Here is a 22,822-nt window from a genome sequence, read left to right as displayed (position 1 = left end):
GCAGGCTAGAACCGCCGGAGCGGTGAGCAAAGGAGTCAGAGCAGGCTAGGCTGAGTAGGGGGGACAGGGCTCTGTTCACACGGAACAGACAGGAAGGGAAAGGCAGAGCCAGACACCCACAGGGTACTTGCAGTGAAGTAGCGAGTGGACCACAAACTCACAAACGGGAGTACAGAGACAACAAGCAGGAGTTAGGTACGAGTTCAGACTCTGCAGAAAAAGGAAGGGAACGGACATAGAGGCAAAACAGGTAAAGGATAGGAGAGAGTTCAGACTGGAACTGAGTGTACGGAGGAGACCGACACTGCAGCGGAATACAGGAGCGGGTCTGGGAATACGGCCCCCAGAGAGGCAGGACGAACAGGCAAGGAGCGTGTTCAGACAGGACAGACAAGATACAGGAGCGGGTCTAGGTAATCAGCCCCTAGAAGGCGAGAGGAACAGGCTAGGAGCGTGTTCAGACAGGTCAGACAAGATACAGGAACAGGTCTAGGTAATCGGCCCCTAGAAGGCAGGAGGAACAGGCTAGGAGCGTGTTCAGACAGGCCTGGAAATACAGCCTCCAGGATAGGCAGACAAGAGAACACAGAACGGGACCTGGCACCTTCAGAGTGCAAGCACACACTGAATGAAACACTATGCTCAGGCAGGGATAGATGGGCGCAGCTGAGCTATATACCAGGTGACAGACAGCAATAGGCTGAGGACGCACAAGAGGTGTGACCCACAGCAGGTACAAAAAGCAGGAAGTGATCGGGCGCCGCCCTTAAGCAGCAGAAACAGACACAAACAGACAGCATGGAGGGAAGCCAGAGAGACATTCTGGACAGGAGATCAAGTGCGCGCTCTTGCACAGTGGGAGATGGACCACTATGCAAGGACGCCGCCAGGTATGTTACAAGGTGCAGTAAGCATTCCAGTTCTCCAATTCTATGAACAGACAGAAAACCCTCCACAGCAAGTTGAACCTGTAAGTGCTGCAGAAGAGCCAGCTCAAGAAGTGTCCCCGGATGGAGGATCCATGGCAGCAGCAGAGCAAGACTGCCCAGCCAATGGTAGACTCGCCAGTCCAAGAGAGAGGTTAACGCAGTTTTATAACATGGTTACACGTAGAACTGGTAGAGTAACTGAGATTACAGACACTGACACCCCACCAACCATTGCATTACGCAGATCAGTACGCAGCACAAGAGGTAAACCCCCTGTGAGGTACACTCAGTAAATGGTCAAAATTGCTGAAAATATATATCGTTACCCCTGGGGTATTGTATATTAATTTGAAATGTACTGAATTAATTGTGTATTTTTATGCATGTTAATCAATTTGTGCTTTACTTCATTAATTCTTTGCTAATTAACTATGAACTGCGTGGCTGAGGACTATGTGCAGCCCAGAGGCTGCTTTTGTATATGGTTGCGCTCCCTGGAGTGCCCCTTTCAGGTGACCTCAGAGGGAAGGCCTGTCGGGAGTGGCTCTTTTGGAGGTCTAACTCGGGATCTTCATTCCCTGCGGCCACCCCGGGGCCTACGTGGAGGGTTTAGGACAGGTCCCTCAAAAACCACCAAGTTTGTGAGATGGACATCCTTCATGGGAACCTCACCATAAGAGACTTGGATTCTGAGGACACTCTGTATTGTTATTGTTATGCAACGTTTAAGATTCGTGCCTCCCATAAAGGGAAGATTGTTCTAGTATTGCATATGTTTACTATTGTTATTGTTTTATAAAATGTACTTCAGCCCGGGAGTGCTGAGTTTAACTAGGGGGGAATGTGAAGCCCAGCTGCGCTTGATATCACAGATCCTAAAAGGGTGTATTGAAGGATTCCTCCACAAGAGGCCCCCATAACCATTCACACATCTCCACCTTCCACCTCAGACCACCAGAGGGAGCCCGTTAGGGATAGATAAAAGGGAAGGTGGGGCCAGGCAGCAGTTAGTCTAGACTGGAGTTGACAGAAAGCAGTTCCTCTGGAGAGTTTAGCAAGTACAGACCTGAATGCAGAGTCGAGCTCAGTCAGTCTGTTGAGAGAGTTCCTGCAGAGTGCGACACAGAAATAGGTCAATCTGCAGTGGAGCACAGTCCAGGCTCAGTTGTAGCTCAGAGAGGTGAGCTTTAGGTGTGCCGGCGCCATAAGATCGGGGAAGCGCGGCAAGCTGCCGTTAGTGTGAGTAGCCTATTGAGGGCCCGAGTAGGCCGAAGGCGAGTAGAGAGTTAGTTCATAGGGGGCAGAGGAGCTTAACTAGCTCACCCCGAAGAAGAATATACCGTACACCGGGTCCGAAGCTTACCGGGATCTCCACGACCCAGTAAGATATAACCGGAATCCCTGGAGTACTACAAGTCCCAGGATCGCTAAAGTGCTGATACGTACCAGAGCCAGGAGACACATAGACCCCGTAAGTCGGGAGCGTGCACTCCAAGAGAAGGCCCTACCACAAAGTCAGCCAGCGCAGGACAGAGACAAAGTTAGGCCTAGCTCCAGGCAGGTCAGAAACTTACTACGCAGAAGCAAGAAACAGGAGGCCCAAAACCCACTCATTGGGGAGCATCCGGATATACACCCTTCACCCTACAGTGCTCCGGGGAGTGCCTGAATTTCCATCAGTAAAAGGTACTGAAGTAACTATCGTGTCTGTCCCTGTTCTTGCTCTGACCAGGCTGAGTCTCACAGTCCTGCATACCCCGTCATACACTGCCCTGAGGCCTAGCTCCACCTGTGGGGAGCTATACCATCCAGCTGCCTTATCACCGGCCTCAGTGGACTGAGCAGCGCTGGTGATCCTCACCAGAAGCCACAGGTGGCGTCACGAACTTTTATTAACTTCACAAATATCAACGCTTTTAAAGAGGGACCCGAGGGTATGGGCCCGGGAGCCGACCACCGCGACATCACCAAGGCAAAGGCCCGGGCACCGAGTAATTCCCATCTCCCTGGGCTAGTCATCTCTTCTGGCGTCATGAACAGGATTGTGTGCCCGCTGCAACAACGAAGTATTGTGCCCGTTGCCACCGGGTACTGTGTGCCTTTATTCTGAACTGTGTACGTAAAGTTGTGGTGAAGGTTGCTGCCATTGTTGGGCCGCTGAGCGAGAAGAAAGGCGTAACCGCGGGAAAATTAGGGGCGTACCTGCAAAAGAGCGCAAAGCTCAGGACACGCCCCACGCCTCGACGTCAAAGCGAGAAGCGCCAGGTCCTGTAAGGAGCGTCGCTGAATGCGCTGACGTAGGACGCAAGCGACGCAAGGTACACTAAGGCAAAGGCCCGGGCACCGAGTAATCCCCATCCCCCTGGGCTAGTCATCACTGTACTTCTTATATATGTGACTGACAAGTTTCTATCTATCTAATCTATGTGTGATGCTCTATTCTTTCTGTTGTAAATTGTCGGGTACCGGTGTATGCCGCTGCTGAATTGCCGGCCGGCTTTTTTAAAGAGACGGTGCATGAAAACACTATAATTTTTTTTAATAAATCCTTTAACACTAAATGACAAGTACAGTAGGCTGAGCGCTGCCATCCAGCTTGTCATCCTTCAGAGACACTGCAGAGTGCAGGCATTATGGGAACTTCCGATTCCGGTATTCGATATTCTAAAAGTATCGGAACTCAGTATCGGAACTCCGATACCACGAATATCGGTCGATACCCGATATTTCAGTATCGGAATGCTCAACACTAGTAAAGACATGAGATTAGGAAAGAACCATAACGTGTTCAAGACTTACTGAATAATGGCTTTAGTTCAGTAAATTTATACACCGGGTGCTGAATAGACCAGTAAGGTACTAGAGAAAAGAAAAGGGTGACATGAGAATATGCATACCTAAAGGATAAATAGTTTCTGCATAGGACTGCTATCAGTTTGAAGCTGGAGTGCATATGGACTGCATGTGACTTCTGGACATGCGCACTATGCGCTTCCGATTTGAAGCTGGAGTGCATATGGAGCACATGTGACTTCCAGACATGCGCACTATGCGCTTCCGGTATGAAGCTGGAGCACATCGGTGGAATGCAAGCGCTAGTGGCATTCTCATAGAGGGGGAAAGGATATAGAGGAAGCCATCCACCGCTAAGCCTGGTGCAGGAGACAGAGTCCCACAGGGGAAAGAGAGGAGGGGAGAAAAAAAGTGATGCATAATCAAAACTTAACGCCCCAATCTATAACATGTATTTTGAAAAGGTCTCGGGCACCTCTTTTAAAGGTACTAGTTGGTGACCAGATCCTTGATGTCCGGACCCAAGTCATTCAGTTTAAGGGCAATGGTACAAATACTAATGAGATGTATGTAAACTTTTGACTTTGCAGTAAGTAATAAAAATGCCTTAAAACATTCTCTCTCTCCCATTATTCTGGCATTTAGTAAATATTAAAAATTATGGTAATTCTAATTGACCTAAAACGGGAAAGGTTTATTCTGATTTCAGGTCAGATATTGAGAAAAACATGCATGTGTGTCTTTTTATATAGTGTATGTAAACTTCTGGTTTCAACTGTAGATGATCAGATGGTTGGGGAAGTTAATCATCAAAGCATAACATACTGGATGAAAGTTTTTCAATTTTTCAATGCAGGCTGCTCAAGGGGCTAATGATGAAAAAAGTGAGAGTATCGTTAGAGGTCACTTATACTCTGTAACCGGAGCAGAGAAGGTGAGGAAACTCCAGCACATACTTGTCTATAGCGCTCCCGATCTTGGTAATAATAATCACAGGTCTTTATGTTCACTAATACATGGTGCTTTGGACTTTCAAGGTCACTTGTGGTGAAAATCTGGTAAAGATCGTCAGAGTGAGGAATCCTTGGGGTTATAAAGAATGGAATGGACCCTGGAGTGATGAGTAAGGTCTAGCTTTGATGAATAATCTTTTTTAGTAGCTTTCCCTATAAGATCCAGCAGAAGTCTATTAGGGTAAGTGCACACATCTTGTTTTTCCCAGCACGTTCTTGAGCGAAAAATAGCATGTGTCCATATTTTGTCTTTGCAAATTTTAAGCAGTTTCATATCTGCAACATGTCATTTCTTTAAACGTTTTTGCCGCAATTTTCAACTGAAAAGGAATAAAATGCATAAATATAATGCATCAAAAAATGCGGCAAAAACTAATAGCTAAAAAAGACCAATAGAGTTTGCATATTCTGGCCAGCACATCCTTTGTCTTTTGTTTACCCGGGAAAATGTGCAGAAGACTATGACTTTAAAGAGTATCTATCATCAAATAACTAGTTTTATTAAAAAATAAAACAGTAATTATATGTATATGTTTATTTTAGATAGATACTGACTTTCAAAGCAAAAAACAAAAACCTTTGTTATATGTACCTATTTTTCAATGGAAGCACATTGCTATCCTGTGTATGGCACGGCTTCTCAATGATCACTCTTCACGCATGCTTCTAATGAGCATGGGCAGGCTGAGAGAACAGACGCAATGATAAGCATATTATTACAGTTTTTTCTATCTTTCTGCAGCTTCCCTGCGTATCACTATCACACTGGTCTTTGCTCTAATTGCAGAATTTTCACTCTGATCAGATCACAGACCAGAGTGACCATGATAAATAGGGAAGTTGAGGAGCAGGAGGGAAATATTTTCTATTAATTTATCAGAATGTCCCCAGGAGCAGTGCTCACATTCAGTCCCCATCACTGAACATGGTATACTATCTGAGCAGAGAGACCACGCTGTTCAGAGCAGATATGTCACTTCCGTGCTCTGGAGTGATGTAGGTACAGCATAGACCAAAAGTTTGGATACACCTTCTCATTTAAAGATTTTCTGTATTTTCATGACTATGAAAATTGTACATTCACACTGAAGGCATCAAAACTATGAATTAACACATGTGTAATTATATACTTAACAAAAAAGTGTGAAACAACTGAAAATATGTCTTATATTCTAGGTTCTTCAAAGTAGCCACCTTTTGCTTTGATGACTGCTTTGCACACTCTTGGCATTCTCTTGAATCTTTAAATCTTTAAATGAGAAGGTGTGTCCAAACGTTTGGTCTGTACTGTATGTCGGGAAATGACAGCGACTTTTTACTGATAAATGAATTAGCATATCATTTACTTTTTTTTTTTTTTTGCAGCATTAAAAGCCTTTTCTTTATTGAAGCACTCCTCCCACCAAAGTTTAATTCCTCTTAATTTAATTGCAATAATCCTATTATATAGCACTGTGTACTTAAAATTGCTCCTTTTGCCTTTCCACCCAGCTACTTCTCTATGTGACAACAGGAAGTCTCTTTTTCCTGCATAAATCATTCCCCTCTTCAACTCCTGACCCAGCTGCTCCCTCATCCCCTGCTAGGGACTTTTGCAGTGATTTACAACCTCCTGTTTCTTCATAGAGCTTAGAAGGATTCAGTTAGTCTGTTTATAATCATGTGATTTCATATACCTAATCAAAAAGAGAAGAATTAGCTGGGTAGAAGGGCAAAATGAGCAATTGTAAAAATGTTTATGGGTGTGCTTCTTTATAGAGGTTTTCCCATGAATAAAGTACATTTTAATTAATAAATATTGGAATAATAAGTTCCACAATTGAATGTGTTAAAAGAAAATGTTCCTGTGCTAAGAAAATCTGATATATGTGCCCCTGCTATCTACTGTGCAATGGCTGTGTCCGACCGTGTATAGCTGCTCCTGTTCATGGTTGACACATACCACAGTTCTTAGGCAGGAGAGGAAGCAAAAGTCACTTATGATAAGTGAGTATACAGACGAAACAGCCGGGGCTTGCAGCTGCTGCTTTCTGATGTAACACATTTCCCTGCCTATTTTATCACAGGATTCATTGTTTCTCTAAACGTCGTAGTGAGAAAAAAAATCAAAATACCAGAATTACAATTTTTTTGCAGACACAACATTAGAATAAATGGCGATCAAAACATAATATGTACCCCAAAATGGTATCAGTAAAAATGTCAGCCCAAGGCGCAAAAGCCATCACCTTAGCCCCATATCCTGAAAATTTAAAGCTTTACGGGTTTTGTAAAATGGCAACCCCATCAAATTTTTTCTTTTTTATAAATTTATGATTTTTTTCACCACTTAAATAAAAAAACTAGACACATTTGGTATCTGCGTAATCGTACTGACCTGGAAAATTATATTGCTAGGTCAGATTTACAGTATAATGAACATGGTAAATAAAAAATATATATATTGCGAAATAGCACTTTTTTTTTTATTTCAATGCACTTAAAAATGTTTCCCACTTTCCAGTGCATCACAAAATAAAATGAATGATGGCATTCAAAGTACAACTTGTCCCGCAAAAAACAAGCTCTCATATGGCTATGTGAACAGGAAAATAAAAAGGTTATGGCTCATGAAAGAAGGGGGAGTAAAAAACAAAAACTAAAAGAAAAACAAAAAAACAGAAAATCTGGATCGGTGGATGGGTTAAACTAGTGCAATATTATTACATCATTGGTGCAGCTTGATGCACACACTACATTGTGCCAGGTCAGCTATTGGTGCAGCGTGATGCACACACTACATTGTGCCAGGTAAGCTAGTTAAAAGAGGAGCCGCGAATGACAGCAGGAAGGAGGCAGGTTGCAGGGCTCCCATCCAGCAGCCACAAAATACTGATGTGGCAAGAGTGCTACCAATATATTAGTCCAATCTCTAGTATGTTTCATTTTTTTTTAACCCTCCTTCAAATTAGCTTTTGCTGCAGCATTCCTGTTTTTTCATCAGGTACAATACAGTGTCAATGTAAAATGATTATACATTAGTACTGTGCACAGGCAGCATTCCTGATCGGGTAGGGACACCTTACAAAATGTCACCCCATTCTGCTCAAAACTGAGTTGTAGGAGTAGGGTAGCAAATTGAATTTCTGATTTTTATAAATTTTTCATTTCCTCTTAGTTCTGAAGAGTGGAATGATGTGGATCCCCAAATTAAAGCAGAACTCAACATTGCGAAGAATGACGGAGAGTTTTGGTGAGTTACCTGTGTAATAATAATTATAATCTTTTTTTTTATATAGCACCAACATATTCTGCAGCGCTTTAAAATTCAGACAATTTACAGACATTATCGGCACTGTCCCCATTGGGGATCACAATCTACATTCCCTATCATTATGTCTTTGGAGTGTGGAATGGAAACCGGAGAACCCGGAGGAAACCCATGCAAACACGGGGAGAACATTCAAACTCCTTGCAGATGTTGTCCTTAGTGGGATTTGAACCCTGGACCCCAGCCCTGAGCCACCGTGCTGCCCTAAATAAAACAGTTTGCCCCCCACAAACTATGTCAGCTGCCCGCAGTGCTGTACAGTGTGTTGCCAGGATAATGCATAAAGTGATTATTACAGGAACAGCGCCTTCTGCGCTACAAGCTACATTACATAGCCGATTTCTGTGTCTATCAGCTATGGCCAGGGCTGAGCTCTTCCCGTGGCTATTAACCAATTAAATGCCCTTGTCAATCTCTGACAGTGGCATTTAAATAGAGTTTGCCCCGATGTTGTGCAACAGTTCCATCTGTTTCCTGTGGTACACTGTTGGGTTACCATACTCGCCATAGGTCTGCTGAAGGTCTTCGTCACTGCCATCTTTGTCCTCTAATGAAGCTCACCTAGACGCTGAGCTTCCAAGAATACCAACATTGCCATTATATAATGCAATACTATTGCAGCACATAAAAGGAGTCACAAGGAACCAGACAAATATATACTGTATGCACCGGGATACACAAGGTTATAAATTAGGTAAGTATATAAATAAATAAGAAAAATATATGTGTGCATATGTCTAGAATATAATGCCAAAGAAAGACTAATCGGAAAATAGAGGAGAGCAAAACACAAAAGAACTGATAAAAAAGTCTATAGAGCAATGTATGAAATCATAAAAATATAATTTATTTGTAAAGTACAGAAGGTGTGGGGGACACACAAATGTAAGAAAAAGGGAGCATAATATAGATGCATATAGTAAAAGCGACATATATATAGGTAAGGTAGGGAGACATGCTGCATGAGATTGTCAATAGTATACAGAAAACTTATACACGGGAGCAAATAAGTTTAAGTGTAATTATACATAAAACCACCAAGAGTATGATATAAAAATGTATGGTTAGATGAGAAACGGACTAAAGGTGTATGTGAGTACAAACACTAAATATTTAACATGAATACATACAGTGGGGGAAATAAGTATTTGATCCCTTGATCCCAACCAAGGCAACAAAGGAGTGGCTCAAAAAGAAGCACAGTAAGGTCATGTAGTGGCCTAACCAGACCTTAATCCCATAGAAAATTTATGGAGGGAGTTGAAGCTCCGAGTTGCCAAGCGACAGCCTCAAAATGTGAATGATTTAGAGATGATCTGCAAAGAGGAGTGGACCAAAATTCCTCCTGACATGTGCGCAAACCTCATCATCAACTACAAACAACGTCTGACTGCTGTGCTTGCCAACAAGGGTTTTGCCACCAAGTATTAAGTGTTGTTTGCCAGAGGGATCAAATACTTATTTCTCACTGCAAAATGCAAAAAAATGTAAAAAAATCAAGAAAATTTCTACAATTTGATGTTCTTGATGTTTTTTTAGATATTCTATCTCTCAATGTTAAAATTAACCTAGCCTTAAAATTATAGACTGTTCATGTCTTTGTCAGTGGGCAAACTTACAAAAACAGCAAGGGATCAAATACTTATTTACCCCTGTATAGGTAGGTGGATATGTCACATGTACCATAGTGAACATGAACGGAAATATTATGGATATAATTTAGCTAAACAGTTAACCTAAAACAATGACTGACCGTTCATGTGGATGCAAATGATAATGAATTGACATATCTGAATATATAGGTAGGTATGACACATATACAAATATTCAGTGTAGGTACAGATCATGCTAAATAAATAATACATGATGCGCCCACCCCGACGCGCGTTTTGTCGATGCCTTCATCAGGGTAAGGGAGATTTAAAAATGCAGCACAGGCCAATTGAAGAAAGACTCGGCATGGGATGATTCATGCCCAAATTAGCACCACCCTTGTCATGTGACCTCCGACGTCACTCACTGAGTTGCGGCATTAAAGGGAACTGAATATACAGGAGGTGGGGAGACAGCCGGACATCACTCGCGTATGCGTGCTGCTGGAACTCTCTATAGAGGCAGTCTCAGGAGGAAAGATCACCATAGCACACACTGTGATTGTAGTAAATGAAAATTACCACATGATGGTGCCAATAAATATAATTTTCACTTGGAAAACAGGATAATGCAGGTAAGTATATGTTATACATGAAAGTATATTGATTAATGGATAGAAGATGTTTACTAAATTCATAGTACAAGAAGTGTAAAACTATATGAAGAGTATAAAAAGTAGAAATATAAGGGCAGATTCCTCCCCGCGGCCTACGGAAGAAGAGCATCGCAAGGTAGGCCACGGTCCACTAGGGGGGAGGAGGATGCCGGATACCGAGGGGAGCTCCACTGCCACAGCCACCGCCAGCGCAACCGCTGCAGCAGTCATGCCATTCACCCTGCCCTATATCCCGGGGGCAACCTGGCTACCCCAGTACTCAGGGGAGTCACATACTCTAAATGACTTTAGAGAAAGACTGGATAGCCTCTTCCAGGTGTATCCCCTCACAGAAGAGCAAAAAGTGAGCATCCTGGTGGCCCAATTAATCGGGGCAGCCCAAAGGGAGGTAAAGTCCTGGCCACCTGGGAGGAAGAGGACTGTCAGAGAAATACTAGCCCGGCTGAAAGACACATTTGATACCCGCACCTCAGCCGAAATAAAGCTCTGATTTTACGGGTGTAAACAGCGGGCACATGAGAGTATAAGAGACTATGCCCTAAACCTACAAGAGGCCCTGAGAGCCATTAAGCAGGCAGACCCTGACAGCGTGGGAAATGAAGATAAGCTGTTGACTGAACAATTTATTGAGGGTCTACTGTGCAATGCCCACCGAACCCAGTTGCGGGCAATGGCCTTACAGGACCCTGACCTGGACTTTGCACAGTTCAAGGACAGAGCCATCCGGGTGCTCCGAGAACCGGCACCAGGTGGCGCTGTGACCCACAGGCGCCCTGCTATCACTTACCACCAGGAGACGGCGCCCTTGTCTGCAGGGCCTGTGGGAGCTGATGCGCAGGCTTTAAACAGTTACCAGGCTACAGACCTGCACCATCAGGTCCAAGAGCTGACTAAGAGCGTTGCCGCGCTAACAAGAACTGTGCAGTCTTTACAGGTCTCTTCTCCTGGAAAGATCCAGCTGGCATCCGGACCGGAGGACGTCCCGTGGCGCCGACTGAGGAGGACCCCACCGGCCAGAGGAAGACCCAGCGACAGATACAACGAGGACGGACGACCCATCTGCCGCCGCTGCAATCAACCCGGACATGTGGCAAGGTACTGTCATTTAAACGGGCACAACCTGGGGTAGAGGGCCAACCCCCAGGCATAAGACCATCAGGCCCATCAAACTGGCGTGATAAATACGTAGGGGGACGTCCAATCTTGCCTGTGGTACTGGATGGCATTCCTATGAGTGCCCTACTAGACACTGGGTCACAGGTGACCACCATCCCGTACGTGCTCTTTAAACAGTACTGGAATGACTCGGACATAACCCGCTACCCAGATGACGACCTGAGTATCATCGCCAGCAATGGTCAGCCCGTGCCGCAGGTGGGATTCAAAGAGGTGACCATTAAGATCGGTAAAGTCGAACTGGCGGCACAAGGACTGATTATAGTGGACATAGACCGTCATGAGAGTCACCATAGAATAACCTTGGGAACTAATGTGATTGAAAATTGTCTTGCAGAGGTGATTCTCATTTTACAGCAGGTTGCCAAGAACGCCAGTTCCGGCCAGCAGCGTGTGCTCCAAAAAGAGATCCGGGCACTGATGAAGCGGCAACAGGTGGAACTATCTGGTGGTGAGATAGGTAGCGTGAGAATGTGTGACCCGTTCCCTACTGCCATGCCCCCAAAAAGTGAGATGATGATTTGGTGCCGGGCAGCTATTGGTCTAAGAGGTAGAGACTACCAAGCAATGGTAGAACCCATCTACTCAGACAGTAGGCCCACCATTTTGACAGCACGGGGGGTGGTCGATGTACGCCATGGGAGGGTGCCCGTTCGCATCATAAATATCGGGGAGAGAGAAGTACACCTGCCCCGGTATGCCACGCTAGCCAAATTGTTCACCATACACCAGAATTCTGTACAGGCCGTGGAACCCTTGCCTCCATCTCAACCAGAGGAAGGTAACGGCTCTAAGAAACCAATGGAGGACTGGTGTCAGCAACTGCATTTGGGTACTGACTCCACTCCCTCACACCAGAAACAGGGAGTCTATCGGGTGGTTCGAGAGTACGAGAGAGTGTTTAGTAAACACCCGCTAGACTTCGGGCGAGTAAAGGGGGTAGAACATCACATCCCAACGGGAGACCATCCTCCCATAAAGGAGAGATACCAACCCGTACCCCCTGCACACTACCAACACGCCAAGGGGATGCTTAGAGACATGAAGGAGGCTGGGGTAATCAGGGACAGCTGTAGCCCCTGGGCAGCTCCACTAGTCTTAGTGAAAAAGAAAGACAACACTATGAGAATGTGTGTAGACTACAGGAAGGTCAACCGTATCACACACAAAGATGCGTACCCGTTACCAAGGATAGAAGAGTCCTTAGCTGCATTAAAATCTGCTAACTTCTTCTCTACTTTGGATCTCACTAGCGGGTACTGGCAGGTTCCTGTAGCAGAGGCGGACCGGGAGAAGACCGCATTCACCACCCCGATGGGTCTCAGCGAATTTAACTGTATGCCGTTCGGGCTCTGCAACGCACCAGGAACCTTCCAACGGTTGATGGAATGCTGTCTGGGATACCGGAACTTCGAGACGGTCCTGTTGTACCTGGACGATGTCATCGTCTATTCCAAGACCTACGAGGAACACCTGAAACACCTGGCAGAAGTGTTCGAAGCTCTGGCAAACTACGGCCTAAAGGTGAAACCCTCCAAGTGTCACCTCCTGAAACCAAAGGTGCAGTACCTGGGACACGTGGTGAGTGCTGACGGAGTGGCTCCCGACCCTGATAAGATCACCGTGATTAAGGACTGGCCAAGACCCTCCAGCATAAAGGAAGTGCGGCAGTTCCTCGGGTTGGTAGGCTACTACCGAAGATTCATTCCCGGTTTCACCAAAATGGCAGCCCCTATGCAGGACCTCCTGATAGGTCAATCTCGGAAAGCCAAAAACCAGAAGCCGCCCTTCAGGTGGGAAAAGCTGGAAGAGGAGTCCTTCTGCCAGCTGAAGATGGCCCTCGCGGGGGATGAAATCCTGGCATATCCAGACTACAGCCAGCCCTTTATCCTCCACACGGACGCAAGCAACATCGGGCTAGGAGCCGTACTGTCCCAGATCCAGCAAGGGAAAAAATGGGTAATCACTTACGCCAGCCGAAAGCTACGGCCCACGGAGAGGAACCCTGAGAATTATAGCTCATTCAAGCTGGAGTTCCTGGCAGTAGTGTGGGCAGTGACCGAACATTTCAAGCATTACCTTGCCTCCTCCAAATTCACCGTGTACACGGATAACAACCCGTTGACACACCTGGACACTGCAAGGCTCGGTGCCCTGGAACAGAGATGGATGGCCCGCCTGTCCAACTTTGAATTCACCATCAAATACCGGGCAGGACGATCAAATGCCAACGCGGATGCCCTGTCTAGAATGCCGAACTTACCGGACGTAGGGGAAGATCCAGAAGATCTGGAAGAAGATGAGCTCCCTGCGTTCCACCGTCATGGGATTACCCTGTATCCCCACCGTGTGAAGGACAGGCGCTCCATGACGTTCAATCCCTTGCCCCACTACAACTGGGCGGAGACGCAAGACAGTGATCCCGCAGTCCATTTGGTGAAGGAAATGCTGACCCAGGCCGATGCCCGTCTTGACCCAGATGCTCCGGAGGAGACCAAGCAACTGTGGAAGGAGAAAAGTAAGCTGTTCCTCTACAGGGAGAAGCTGTGCCGGAGAATGGTTAACTCTCGAACGCATGAGTTGACCTGGCAGGTAGTGGTCCCAAGACGAGACGCGGCTATGGTTCTGGAGGCATACCACAACGGAGCAGGGCATTTCGGATGGAAGAAGCTGGAGTTCTTGTTGCGTGAACGGTTCTATTGGGTAGGTGACGCGCCCCTGGGCCTGTGTCGCGCTGCGTTGCGCACGCGGGAGCTTACCCGGAGCCGGATCTGTTTAGGGTTGTAGTCTCGTGGCGGTGACCCGGTCCGTGCCCAGGGAGTCAAACTGGACGGCAGTCTGTTAGCGGTAGAAAACGGTTGATGACTACGCCACCCGTTGAATGCAGCCAGGGGGCTGCTGCTGCAGGGCAGACCGCTGAGGCCGGTGGAAGGATGGTGCAGCGTGATAGTATAACCCCCAACGGGAGGGGTATGGCCTCAGGGCAGCCGACGTGGATGATGGGGGTAGCAGGAACCACTCAGAGACGGTATGGTAGCGTTCAGGGTCTTTACTGATAACAACGATAGACCCTCCCGGAGTACTTGCTAGCGAACGGGGCCTGGTCAGTCCTTGAGCAGATGGGATCTCCCCTGGCCAGGCGTAGTTGTAGGCCTCCCAAGCTGACTGTACTCTTCTGGCTACCTTGCTAGAAGCTGATGTAAGTAGCCCACGTCCCTGAGTGTACCGTGTGGTGCTCACCCGTATGGCCGGTGACTCGGGGCCTTCGGGCTTCTGGGCCAGGGGACCTGAAATCCCCTGCCTGACGGATTCTGCTGCTGGGTAGAAGTTAGTCCCCACAGCCTCGGACTCCGGGTCCGGTAAAGAATCTTCTTAGTCAGGGCGAGCTCTTTAGCTGCCAGCCCCTGACTCCTTGTGACTCTGCTGCTTCCTATGCTGCTCTTGTCTCTGCTCTTCCTGGACTCAATCACTCTGCCTCAGCCCCGGGTTTATACAGGGGAAGTTCTTCCCCTCCCAAGGCTGGGCAGGAGGTGTGGCATGCACAGGATCCCTGACCAAAGGACCTCCCACCTGCTCTCAGACGTAATATCTCTATCACTGTGACAACCAGACCCCTGGGGTGTCACACTCCCCCCTAGTGAAATTTAGTACTCCGGGACTAAACATTTTTTAGAAAAATATAACAAGGTATATCAAAGAACAATAAAATACAATAAGGAAACACAATAAGATGGTCACGGATGTCCGCAACCGGGTGCAGTCTTTGAAGAAAAGCAAAGGTGTCCATTTCACCAACACAGGGAGACGTAACCAGGTAGGGGTCTGTCCTACCCCGAGTCCTTAACAGTCTCTAGTCCATCCTGGGTTACGCTCCAACTATATACAAAGGATTCCCGGTAAATCCACCGAAGACTCCTAAAAACAACTAGAAACACAAAATTACACACAAGCAACAATAAACAGGTAAACATTGTAAAACAACTTAAACATTTAGATCCTCCAACGTGCGGGTAACTGGCCTCTAGTGGCCCTAGTGGACCTACGGAGCTGACTGTCTGGCCCTGAACTACAGGGTGTAGGAGCTGTCAAGGGTAAACTGGGCAGCTGTCTACCGGCTCTTTGTCTCACTAGGGGTACGGCAGGCTCACTATAAGCAGAGGGTGGATTCTCCCGTTCCGCTTGGGTGGAGTCTTCTGCCTCCTGGACCGGCTGCTCTTCCAGCTCTACCCGTTGCTCCGTAGGTTCTTGGGATGATGGTTGGAGGAAGGTGAGTACGGGTACCACCACTGCACCATTGACTTGAGTCCAAGACCGAGGGAAGTCCCCGAGCACGGTACTAACCATATCTTCCCTTTCTTCCACGGGTCGATGGTCTTCCTGTTCCTCCTCAGGGTTCCTCAGTTGTTCGGGGCACTTCTTCAGGTGGTCCCGGGATACAATGGCTGTGGTTTCCCCTCCGTCTTTACTGATGGTACAGACCTTCGGGTTCTCGTGGCTTGAGGGCAGTACGGTGTACGGGTCCTTCTCCCACTGGTCGTCCAACTTGTGGAGCCGTCTCTTCCTCTTCAAGACCTGCTCTCCGGGTACCAGGGGAACAGCGGGAGCATACTGGTTGTAAGTCTTCTCTTGTCTTTCCCTAGCCTGACAAAGACTTCGCTCCACGCTCTCCTGTACTTTCCGGTACTGCTGCTGCCTCTCTGTGTCCCAGTCTGTTTCTGGTGAAGTGTCCTCGGGCGTCAGGACTCCCATTTCCAGGTCAACAGGTAACTTACCAGGTCTTGCCCTCATTAGGTAAGCCGGGGTACAGTTGGTGGAACCTACCGGGATGTGGTTGTATAGGTCCACCAGATCGGGCAACTTCTCAGGCCACAGACTGCGTTCTTCCAGGGGCAACGTTTTTAGAAGATCCATTACCACCTGGTTCATTTTTTCACAAAGTCCATTAGTTTGCGGATGGTAGGGTGTCGTCCTTATCTTCCGGCAGCCATACAGATTACAGAATTCCTGGAAGACCTCCGCTTCAAAGGCAGGTCCCTGGTCCGTCAGCACTTGGTCCGGGTACCCGTGTGGGCGGCAAAAGTGCTGCTGGAAGGCTCTAGCTGCTGTTCGAGCCGTTAAGTCCTTGACGGGGACGACAACCAGAAACCGGGAGTAATGATCCACGATGGTTAACGCGTAGACGTAGCCACTTCTGCTGGGGGTCAGTTTTACATGATCCAAGGCCACCAGTTCCAACGGTTGCCGGGTGACGATGGACTGCAGGGGAGTCTTCTGGCTGGCCCGGTCCTTCCTTCTCAGATTGCACGGGCCACAGTCTCTGCACCACTTCTCGATGGTTCCCCTCATGCCTACCCAGTGGAACCGCTCGCGCAGCAGGAACTCCAGCTTTTTCCACCCGAAGTGTCCAGCTCCGTCGTGGTATGCCTCCATCACCATGGCTGCGTCTCTTCGTGGCACCACTACTTGCCAGAGTAGTTCATGCGTCCTGGAGTTAACCATTCTGCGGCACAACTTCCCCTTGTAAAGGAACAGTCGACTCTTCTCTGCCCATAGTTGTTTGGCTTCCTCTGGAGCGTCTGATTCCAGGCTAGCCTCCGGGCGAGTCAGCATCTCCTTCACCAGTCGGACGGCAGGGTCGCTGTCTTGCGTTTCCGCCCAGTTGTAGTGAGGTAAGGGGTTCAACGTAGCAGCCTGCTTACTCCTTACCCGGTGGGAATACTGGATAGTCCCATGACGGTGGAACGCAGGGAGTTCAACTTCTTCCAGTCCCTCCGGATCTTCTCCTCCGTCCGGCAGGTTGGGCATCCTGGACAGGGCGTCCGCATTGGTATTGGAGCGCCCTGCCCGGTATTTAATTGTAAACTCGTAGTTGGACAGACGGGCCATCCACCTCTGCTCCAGGGCACCGAGTCTTGCCGTGTCCAGGTGTATCAACGGGTTGTTATCCGTGTATACGGTGAACCGGGAAGAAGCGAGGTAATGCCTAAAGCGCTCGGTGACTGCCCATACCACGGCCAGGAACTCTAGCTTAAATGAGCTGTAATTCTCGGGGTTCCTTTCGGTGGGTCGCAGTTTTCGGCTGGCATAGGAGATCACTCGTTCTCTCCCCTGCTGAATCTGGGATAGTACGGCTCCTAGCCCGATGTTACTGGCGTCGGTGTAGAGGATGAAGGGCTGGCTATAGTCTGGGTACGCCAAGATTTCATCCCCCGTGAGGGCCATCTTCAGCTGGCGGAAGGACTCTTCTTCTAGCTCTTCCCATTTGAAGGGCGGCTTCTGGTTCTTGGCCTTCCGGGACTGGCCTATCAGGAGGTCCTGCATAGGCGCTGCCTTTTTGGTGAAACCGGGAATAAACCTTCGGTAGTAGCCTACCAACCCTAGGAACTGCCGCACTTCTTTTACGCTGGAGGGGCTTGGCCATCCCTTAATTGCGGTGATCTTATCGGGGTCGGGAGCCACTCCGTCAGCGCTCACCACGTGTCCCAGGTATTGCACCTTTGGTTTCAGGAGGTGACACTTGGAGGGTTTCACCTTTAGGCCATAACTCGCCAGAGCTTCGAACACCTCCGCCAGGTGTTTCAGGTGGTCCTCGTAAGTTTTGGAGTATACGATGACATCGTCCAGGTACAACAGGACCGTCTCGAAGTTTCTGTGGCCCAGACAGCACTCCATTAATCGTTGGAAGGTTCCTGGGGCGTTGCAGAGTCCGAACGGCATGCAGGTGAACTCACTAAGTCCCATCGGGGTGGTGAATGCAGTCTTCTCCCGGTCTGCCTCTGCTACAGGAACCTGCCAGTACCCGCTAGTGAGATCCAAGGTAGAGAAGAAGTTAGCAGATCTTAAAGCAGCCAATGACTCCTCTATCCTTGGTAAGGGGTACGCATCCTTGTGTGTGATACGGTTGATTTTCCGGTAATCTACACACATCCTCATGGTGTTGTCTTTCTTTTTGACTAAAACTAGTGGGGCTGCCCAGGGGCTACAGCTATCCCGGATTACCCCAGCCTCCTTCATGTCTCTAAGCATCCCCTTGGCGTGTTGGTAATGTGCAGGGGGTACGGGTCGATACCTCTCTTTTATGGGAGGATGATCTCCCGTGGGGATGCGGTGTTCTACCCCCTTGACTCGCCCGAAGTCTAACGGGTGTTTACTAAACACTCTCTCATACTCTTGAACCACCCGATAGACTCCTTGTTTCTGGTGTGAGGGAGTGGAGTCAGTACCCAGATGTAGTTGCTGACACCAGTCCTCCATGTCTTTCTTAGAGCCGTTACCTTCCTCCGGGTGAGATGGAGGCAAGGGTTCCACAAATTGTATAGAATTTTGATTAGTGGTATATAATTTGGCTAGCGTGGCATACCGGGGCAGGTACACTTCCCTCTCCCCGATATTTATTATGCGAACGGGCACCCTCCCATGGCGTACATTGACCACCCCCCGTGCTGTCAAAATGGTGGGCCTACTATCTGAGTAAACTGGTTCTACCATTGCCTGGTAATCTCTACCTCTCAGACCAATAGCTGCCCGGCACCAAATCATCATTTCACTTTTTGGGGGCATGGCAATAGGAAAAGGGTCACACATTCTTACGCTACCAATCTCACCGCCGGAGAGTTCCACTTGTTGCCGTTGCATCAGTGCCCGGATCTCTTTCTGGAGCACCCGCTGCTCGCCGGAGCTGGCATTCTTGGCAACCTGCTGTAAAAGGAAAATCACCTCTGCAAGACAATTTTCAATTACATTAGTTCCTAGAGTTATCTTTGGGTGACTCTCATGTTTGTCAATGTCTACAATGATCAGTCCCTGTGCGGCCAGTTCGACTCTACCAATTTTGATGGTCACCTCTTTAAATCCGATCTGTGGCACGGGCTGACCATTGCTGGCGATGATACTCAAGTCGTCGTCAGGGTAGCGGGTAATATCCGAGTCATTCCAGTACTGCTTGAAGAGCACGTACGGGATGGTGGTGACCTGTGACCCGGTGTCCAGTAGGGCACTCATGGGAATGCCATCCAGTACCACAGGCAAGACTGGACGTCCTCCCACATATCTGTCGCGCCAGTTCGATGGGCCTGGTGATCTTTTTCCTGGGGGTTGGCCCTCTACCCCAGGTTGTGCCCGTTTAAAGAACAGTACCTTTCCATATGTCCGGGTTGATTGCAGCGGCGGCAGATGGGTCGTCCGTCCTCGCTGTATCGGTCACTGGGTCTTCCTCTGGCCGGTGGGGTCCTCCTTGGTCGACGCCACGGGATGTCCTCCGGTCCGGATGCCAGCTGGATCTTCCCTGGAGTGGAAACCTGTAAAGACTGCACAGTTCGGGTTAGCGCAGCAACGCTCTTAACTAGCTCTTGGACCTGATGGTGTAGGTCTGGAGCCGGGTCATTGTCCAAAGCCTGCGCATCAGCTCCCACAGGCCCTGCCGACAAGGGCGCCGCCTCCTGGTGGTAAGTAATAGCTGGGCGCCTGTGGGTCACAACGCCACCCGGTGCTGGTTCTCGGAGCACCCGGATAGCTCTATCCTTGAACTGTGCAAAGTCCAGATGGGGATCCTGTAAGGCCATTGCCCGCAACTGGGTTCGGTGGGCATTGCAATATAAACCCTCTATAAATTGTTCAGTCAACAGCCTGTCCTCGTTTCCCACCCCATCAGGGTCGGTCTGCTTTATGGCCCTCAGGGCCTCTTGTAGGTTTAGTGCATAGTCCCTTATACTCTCATGCGCTCGCTGCTTGCACCCGTAGAATCTAAGCTTGATCTCGGCTGAGGTGCGGGTATCGAAGGTGTCCCTCAGCCGGGTTAGTATCTCTGCGACAGTCCTCCTCCCAGGTGGCCAAGATTTTACTTCTCTTTTGGCTGCCCCGATTAGTTGGGCCACCAGGATGCTCACTTTTTGCTCTTCTGTGAGGGGGTACACCTGGAAGAGGCTATCCAGCTTTTCTCTAAAGTCATGCAGGGTATGTGACTCCCCTGAGTACTGGGGTAGCCAAGCTGCTCCCGGGATATATGGCATGGTGAAGGGCATAACTGCAGCAGCGGTGGCGCTGGCGGGGGTCGAGGTAGTGAAGCTCTCCTCCGTATCCGACATCTTCCTCCCCCCTAGTGGACCGTGGCCTACCTTGCGATGATCCTCTTCCGTAGGCCGCGGCTCCGCAGTGGATCGTCAGGGTTGAGGACCTTCCGTCGCGCTCCTGTGACGTCGGCGTCTGCTGGGCTCCTTCCAGGACCTTACGCAACGTCCGGACGTGAGGCGGGGCTTCAGTTCTCGCGCGCTTTCGGAGTCCACGCCCCTCTTCTTCCCGCGCGGCGTCCTCAAGATGGCGTCCAATGGCGGGAAAACTCCACGGATGGCGGGAAGAAGGCTGAAGATGGCGCCGGATGGCGGGAAACTTCACCGATGGCGGGAAGAAGGCTGAAGATGGCGCCGGATGGCGGGAATCTTCACCGATGGCGGGAATCTTCACCACTGGTAAGTTTGAACAGTCTTTGCTTTTCAGGCACGCAGTACCCGGTGGTTGCGGGCACGTGATCCTGCCGACTACGCCAAAGTTGACGCGCCCCTGGGCCTGTGTCGCGCTGCGTTGCGCACGCGGGAGCTTACCCGGAGCCGGATCTGTTTAGGGTTGTAGTCTCGTGGCGGTGACCCGGTCCGTGCCCAGGGAGTCAAACTGGACGGCAGTCTGTTAGCGGTAGAAAACGGTTGATGACTACGCCACCCGTTGAATGCAGCCAGGGGGCTGCTGCTGCAGGGCAGACCGCTGAGGCCGGTGGAAGGATGGTGCAGCGTGATAGTATAACCCCCAACGGGAGGGGTATGGCCTCAGGGCAGCCGACGTGGATGATGGGGGTAGCAGGAACCACTCAGAGACGGTATGGTAGCGTTCAGGGTCTTTACTGATAACAACGATAGACCCTCCCGGAGTACTTGCTAGCGAACGGGGCCTGGTCAGTCCTTGAGCAGATGGGATCTCCCCTGGCCAGGCGTAGTTGTAGGCCTCCCAAGCTGACTGTACTCTTCTGGCTACCTTGCTAGAAGCTGATGTAAGTAGCCCACGTCCCTGAGTGTACCGTGTGGTGCTCACCCGTATGGCCGGTGACTCGGGGCCTTCGGGCTTCTGGGCCAGGGGACCTGAAATCCCCTGCCTGACGGATTCTGCTGCTGGGTAGAAGTTAGTCCCCACAGCCTCGGACTCCGGGTCCGGTAAAGAATCTTCTTAGTCAGGGCGAGCTCTTTAGCTGCCAGCCCCTGACTCCTTGTGACTCTGCTGCTTCCTATGCTGCTCTTGTCTCTGCTCTTCCTGGACTCAATCACTCTGCCTCAGCCCCGGGTTTATACAGGGGAAGTTCTTCCCCTCCCAAGGCTGGGCAGGAGGTGTGGCATGCACAGGATCCCTGACCAAAGGACCTCCCACCTGCTCTCAGACGTAATATCTCTATCACTGTGACAACCAGACCCCTGGGGTGTCACATAGGCATGAGAGGAGCCATCGAGAGGTGGTGCAGAGACTGTGGCCCGTGCCACCTGAGAAGAAAGGACCGTGCCAGCCAGAAGACTCCCTTGCAGCCCATCATCACCAGACAGCCCCTGGAACTGGTAGCCCTGGACCATGTGAAACTGGCTCCAAGCAGATCTGGGTATGTCTACGCCCTCACAATCGTGGATCATTACTCCCGGTTCCTGGTGGTGGTCCCGGTCAAGGACTTAACGGCTCAAACAGCAGCTAGAGCCTTCCAGCAGCACTTCTGCCGTCCACACGGGTACCCGGACCAAGTGCTGACAGACCAAGGACCAGCCTTTGAAGCGGAGGTCTTCCAGGAGTTCTGCAACCTGTATGGCTGCAAGAAGATAAGAACAACGCCCTATCACCCTCAAACCAATGGACTCTGCGAGAAGATGAACCAGGTGGTGATAGATCTGCTAAAAACACTGCCCCTGGAAGAACGCAGTCTGTGGCCTGAGAAACTGCCCGATCTGGTGGACCTGTATAACCACATCCCTGTAGGTTCCACCAACTGTACCCCGGCTTACCTAATGAGAGCAAGACCTGGTAAGCTGCCTATCGACCTGGATATGGGAGTCCTGACGCCTGAGGACACCTCGCCAGAGGCAGACTGGGATACTGAACGGCAGCAGCAGTATCGGAAAGTGCAGGAGAGCGTCGAGCGAAGTCTGTCTCAAGCTAGAGAAAGGCAAGAGAAGGCTTATAACCAGTATGCTCCCGCTGTTCCCCTGGTACCTGGAGAGCAGGTCTTGAAGAGGAAGAGGCGGCTCCACAAGTTGTACGACCAGTGGGAGAAGGACCCGTACACCGTACTGCCATCAAGCCATGAGAACCC

General features: G+C 49.3%; 1 protein-coding gene across 1 annotated transcript in view; it reads left to right on the top strand.

The window, feature by feature from the left end:
- The window catches only part of LOC141257386 (calpain-2 catalytic subunit-like), a 280,695-nt gene that overhangs the window by 135,863 nt on the left and 122,010 nt on the right, over positions 1 to 22,822 (top strand). Inside the window, exons 6-8 of the mRNA XM_073671879.1 lie at positions 4,579 to 4,656; positions 4,760 to 4,845; positions 7,893 to 7,967. Coding sequence (XP_073527980.1) covers positions 4,579 to 4,656; positions 4,760 to 4,845; positions 7,893 to 7,967 — 239 coding nt within the window. The remainder of the gene's footprint in view (positions 1 to 4,578; positions 4,657 to 4,759; positions 4,846 to 7,892; positions 7,968 to 22,822) is intronic.

The sequence above is a fragment of the Phyllobates terribilis genome, unplaced genomic scaffold, assembly GCF_046119375.1.
Source record: "Phyllobates terribilis strain yellow unplaced genomic scaffold, ASM4611937v1 Scaffold_3__8_contigs__length_932513732, whole genome shotgun sequence".
In the NCBI taxonomy this organism is placed as follows: domain Eukaryota; kingdom Metazoa; phylum Chordata; class Amphibia; order Anura; family Dendrobatidae; genus Phyllobates; species Phyllobates terribilis.
Note: the sequence above shows the minus strand (reverse complement) of the source record. Positions and strands in the feature narration are given on the sequence as shown.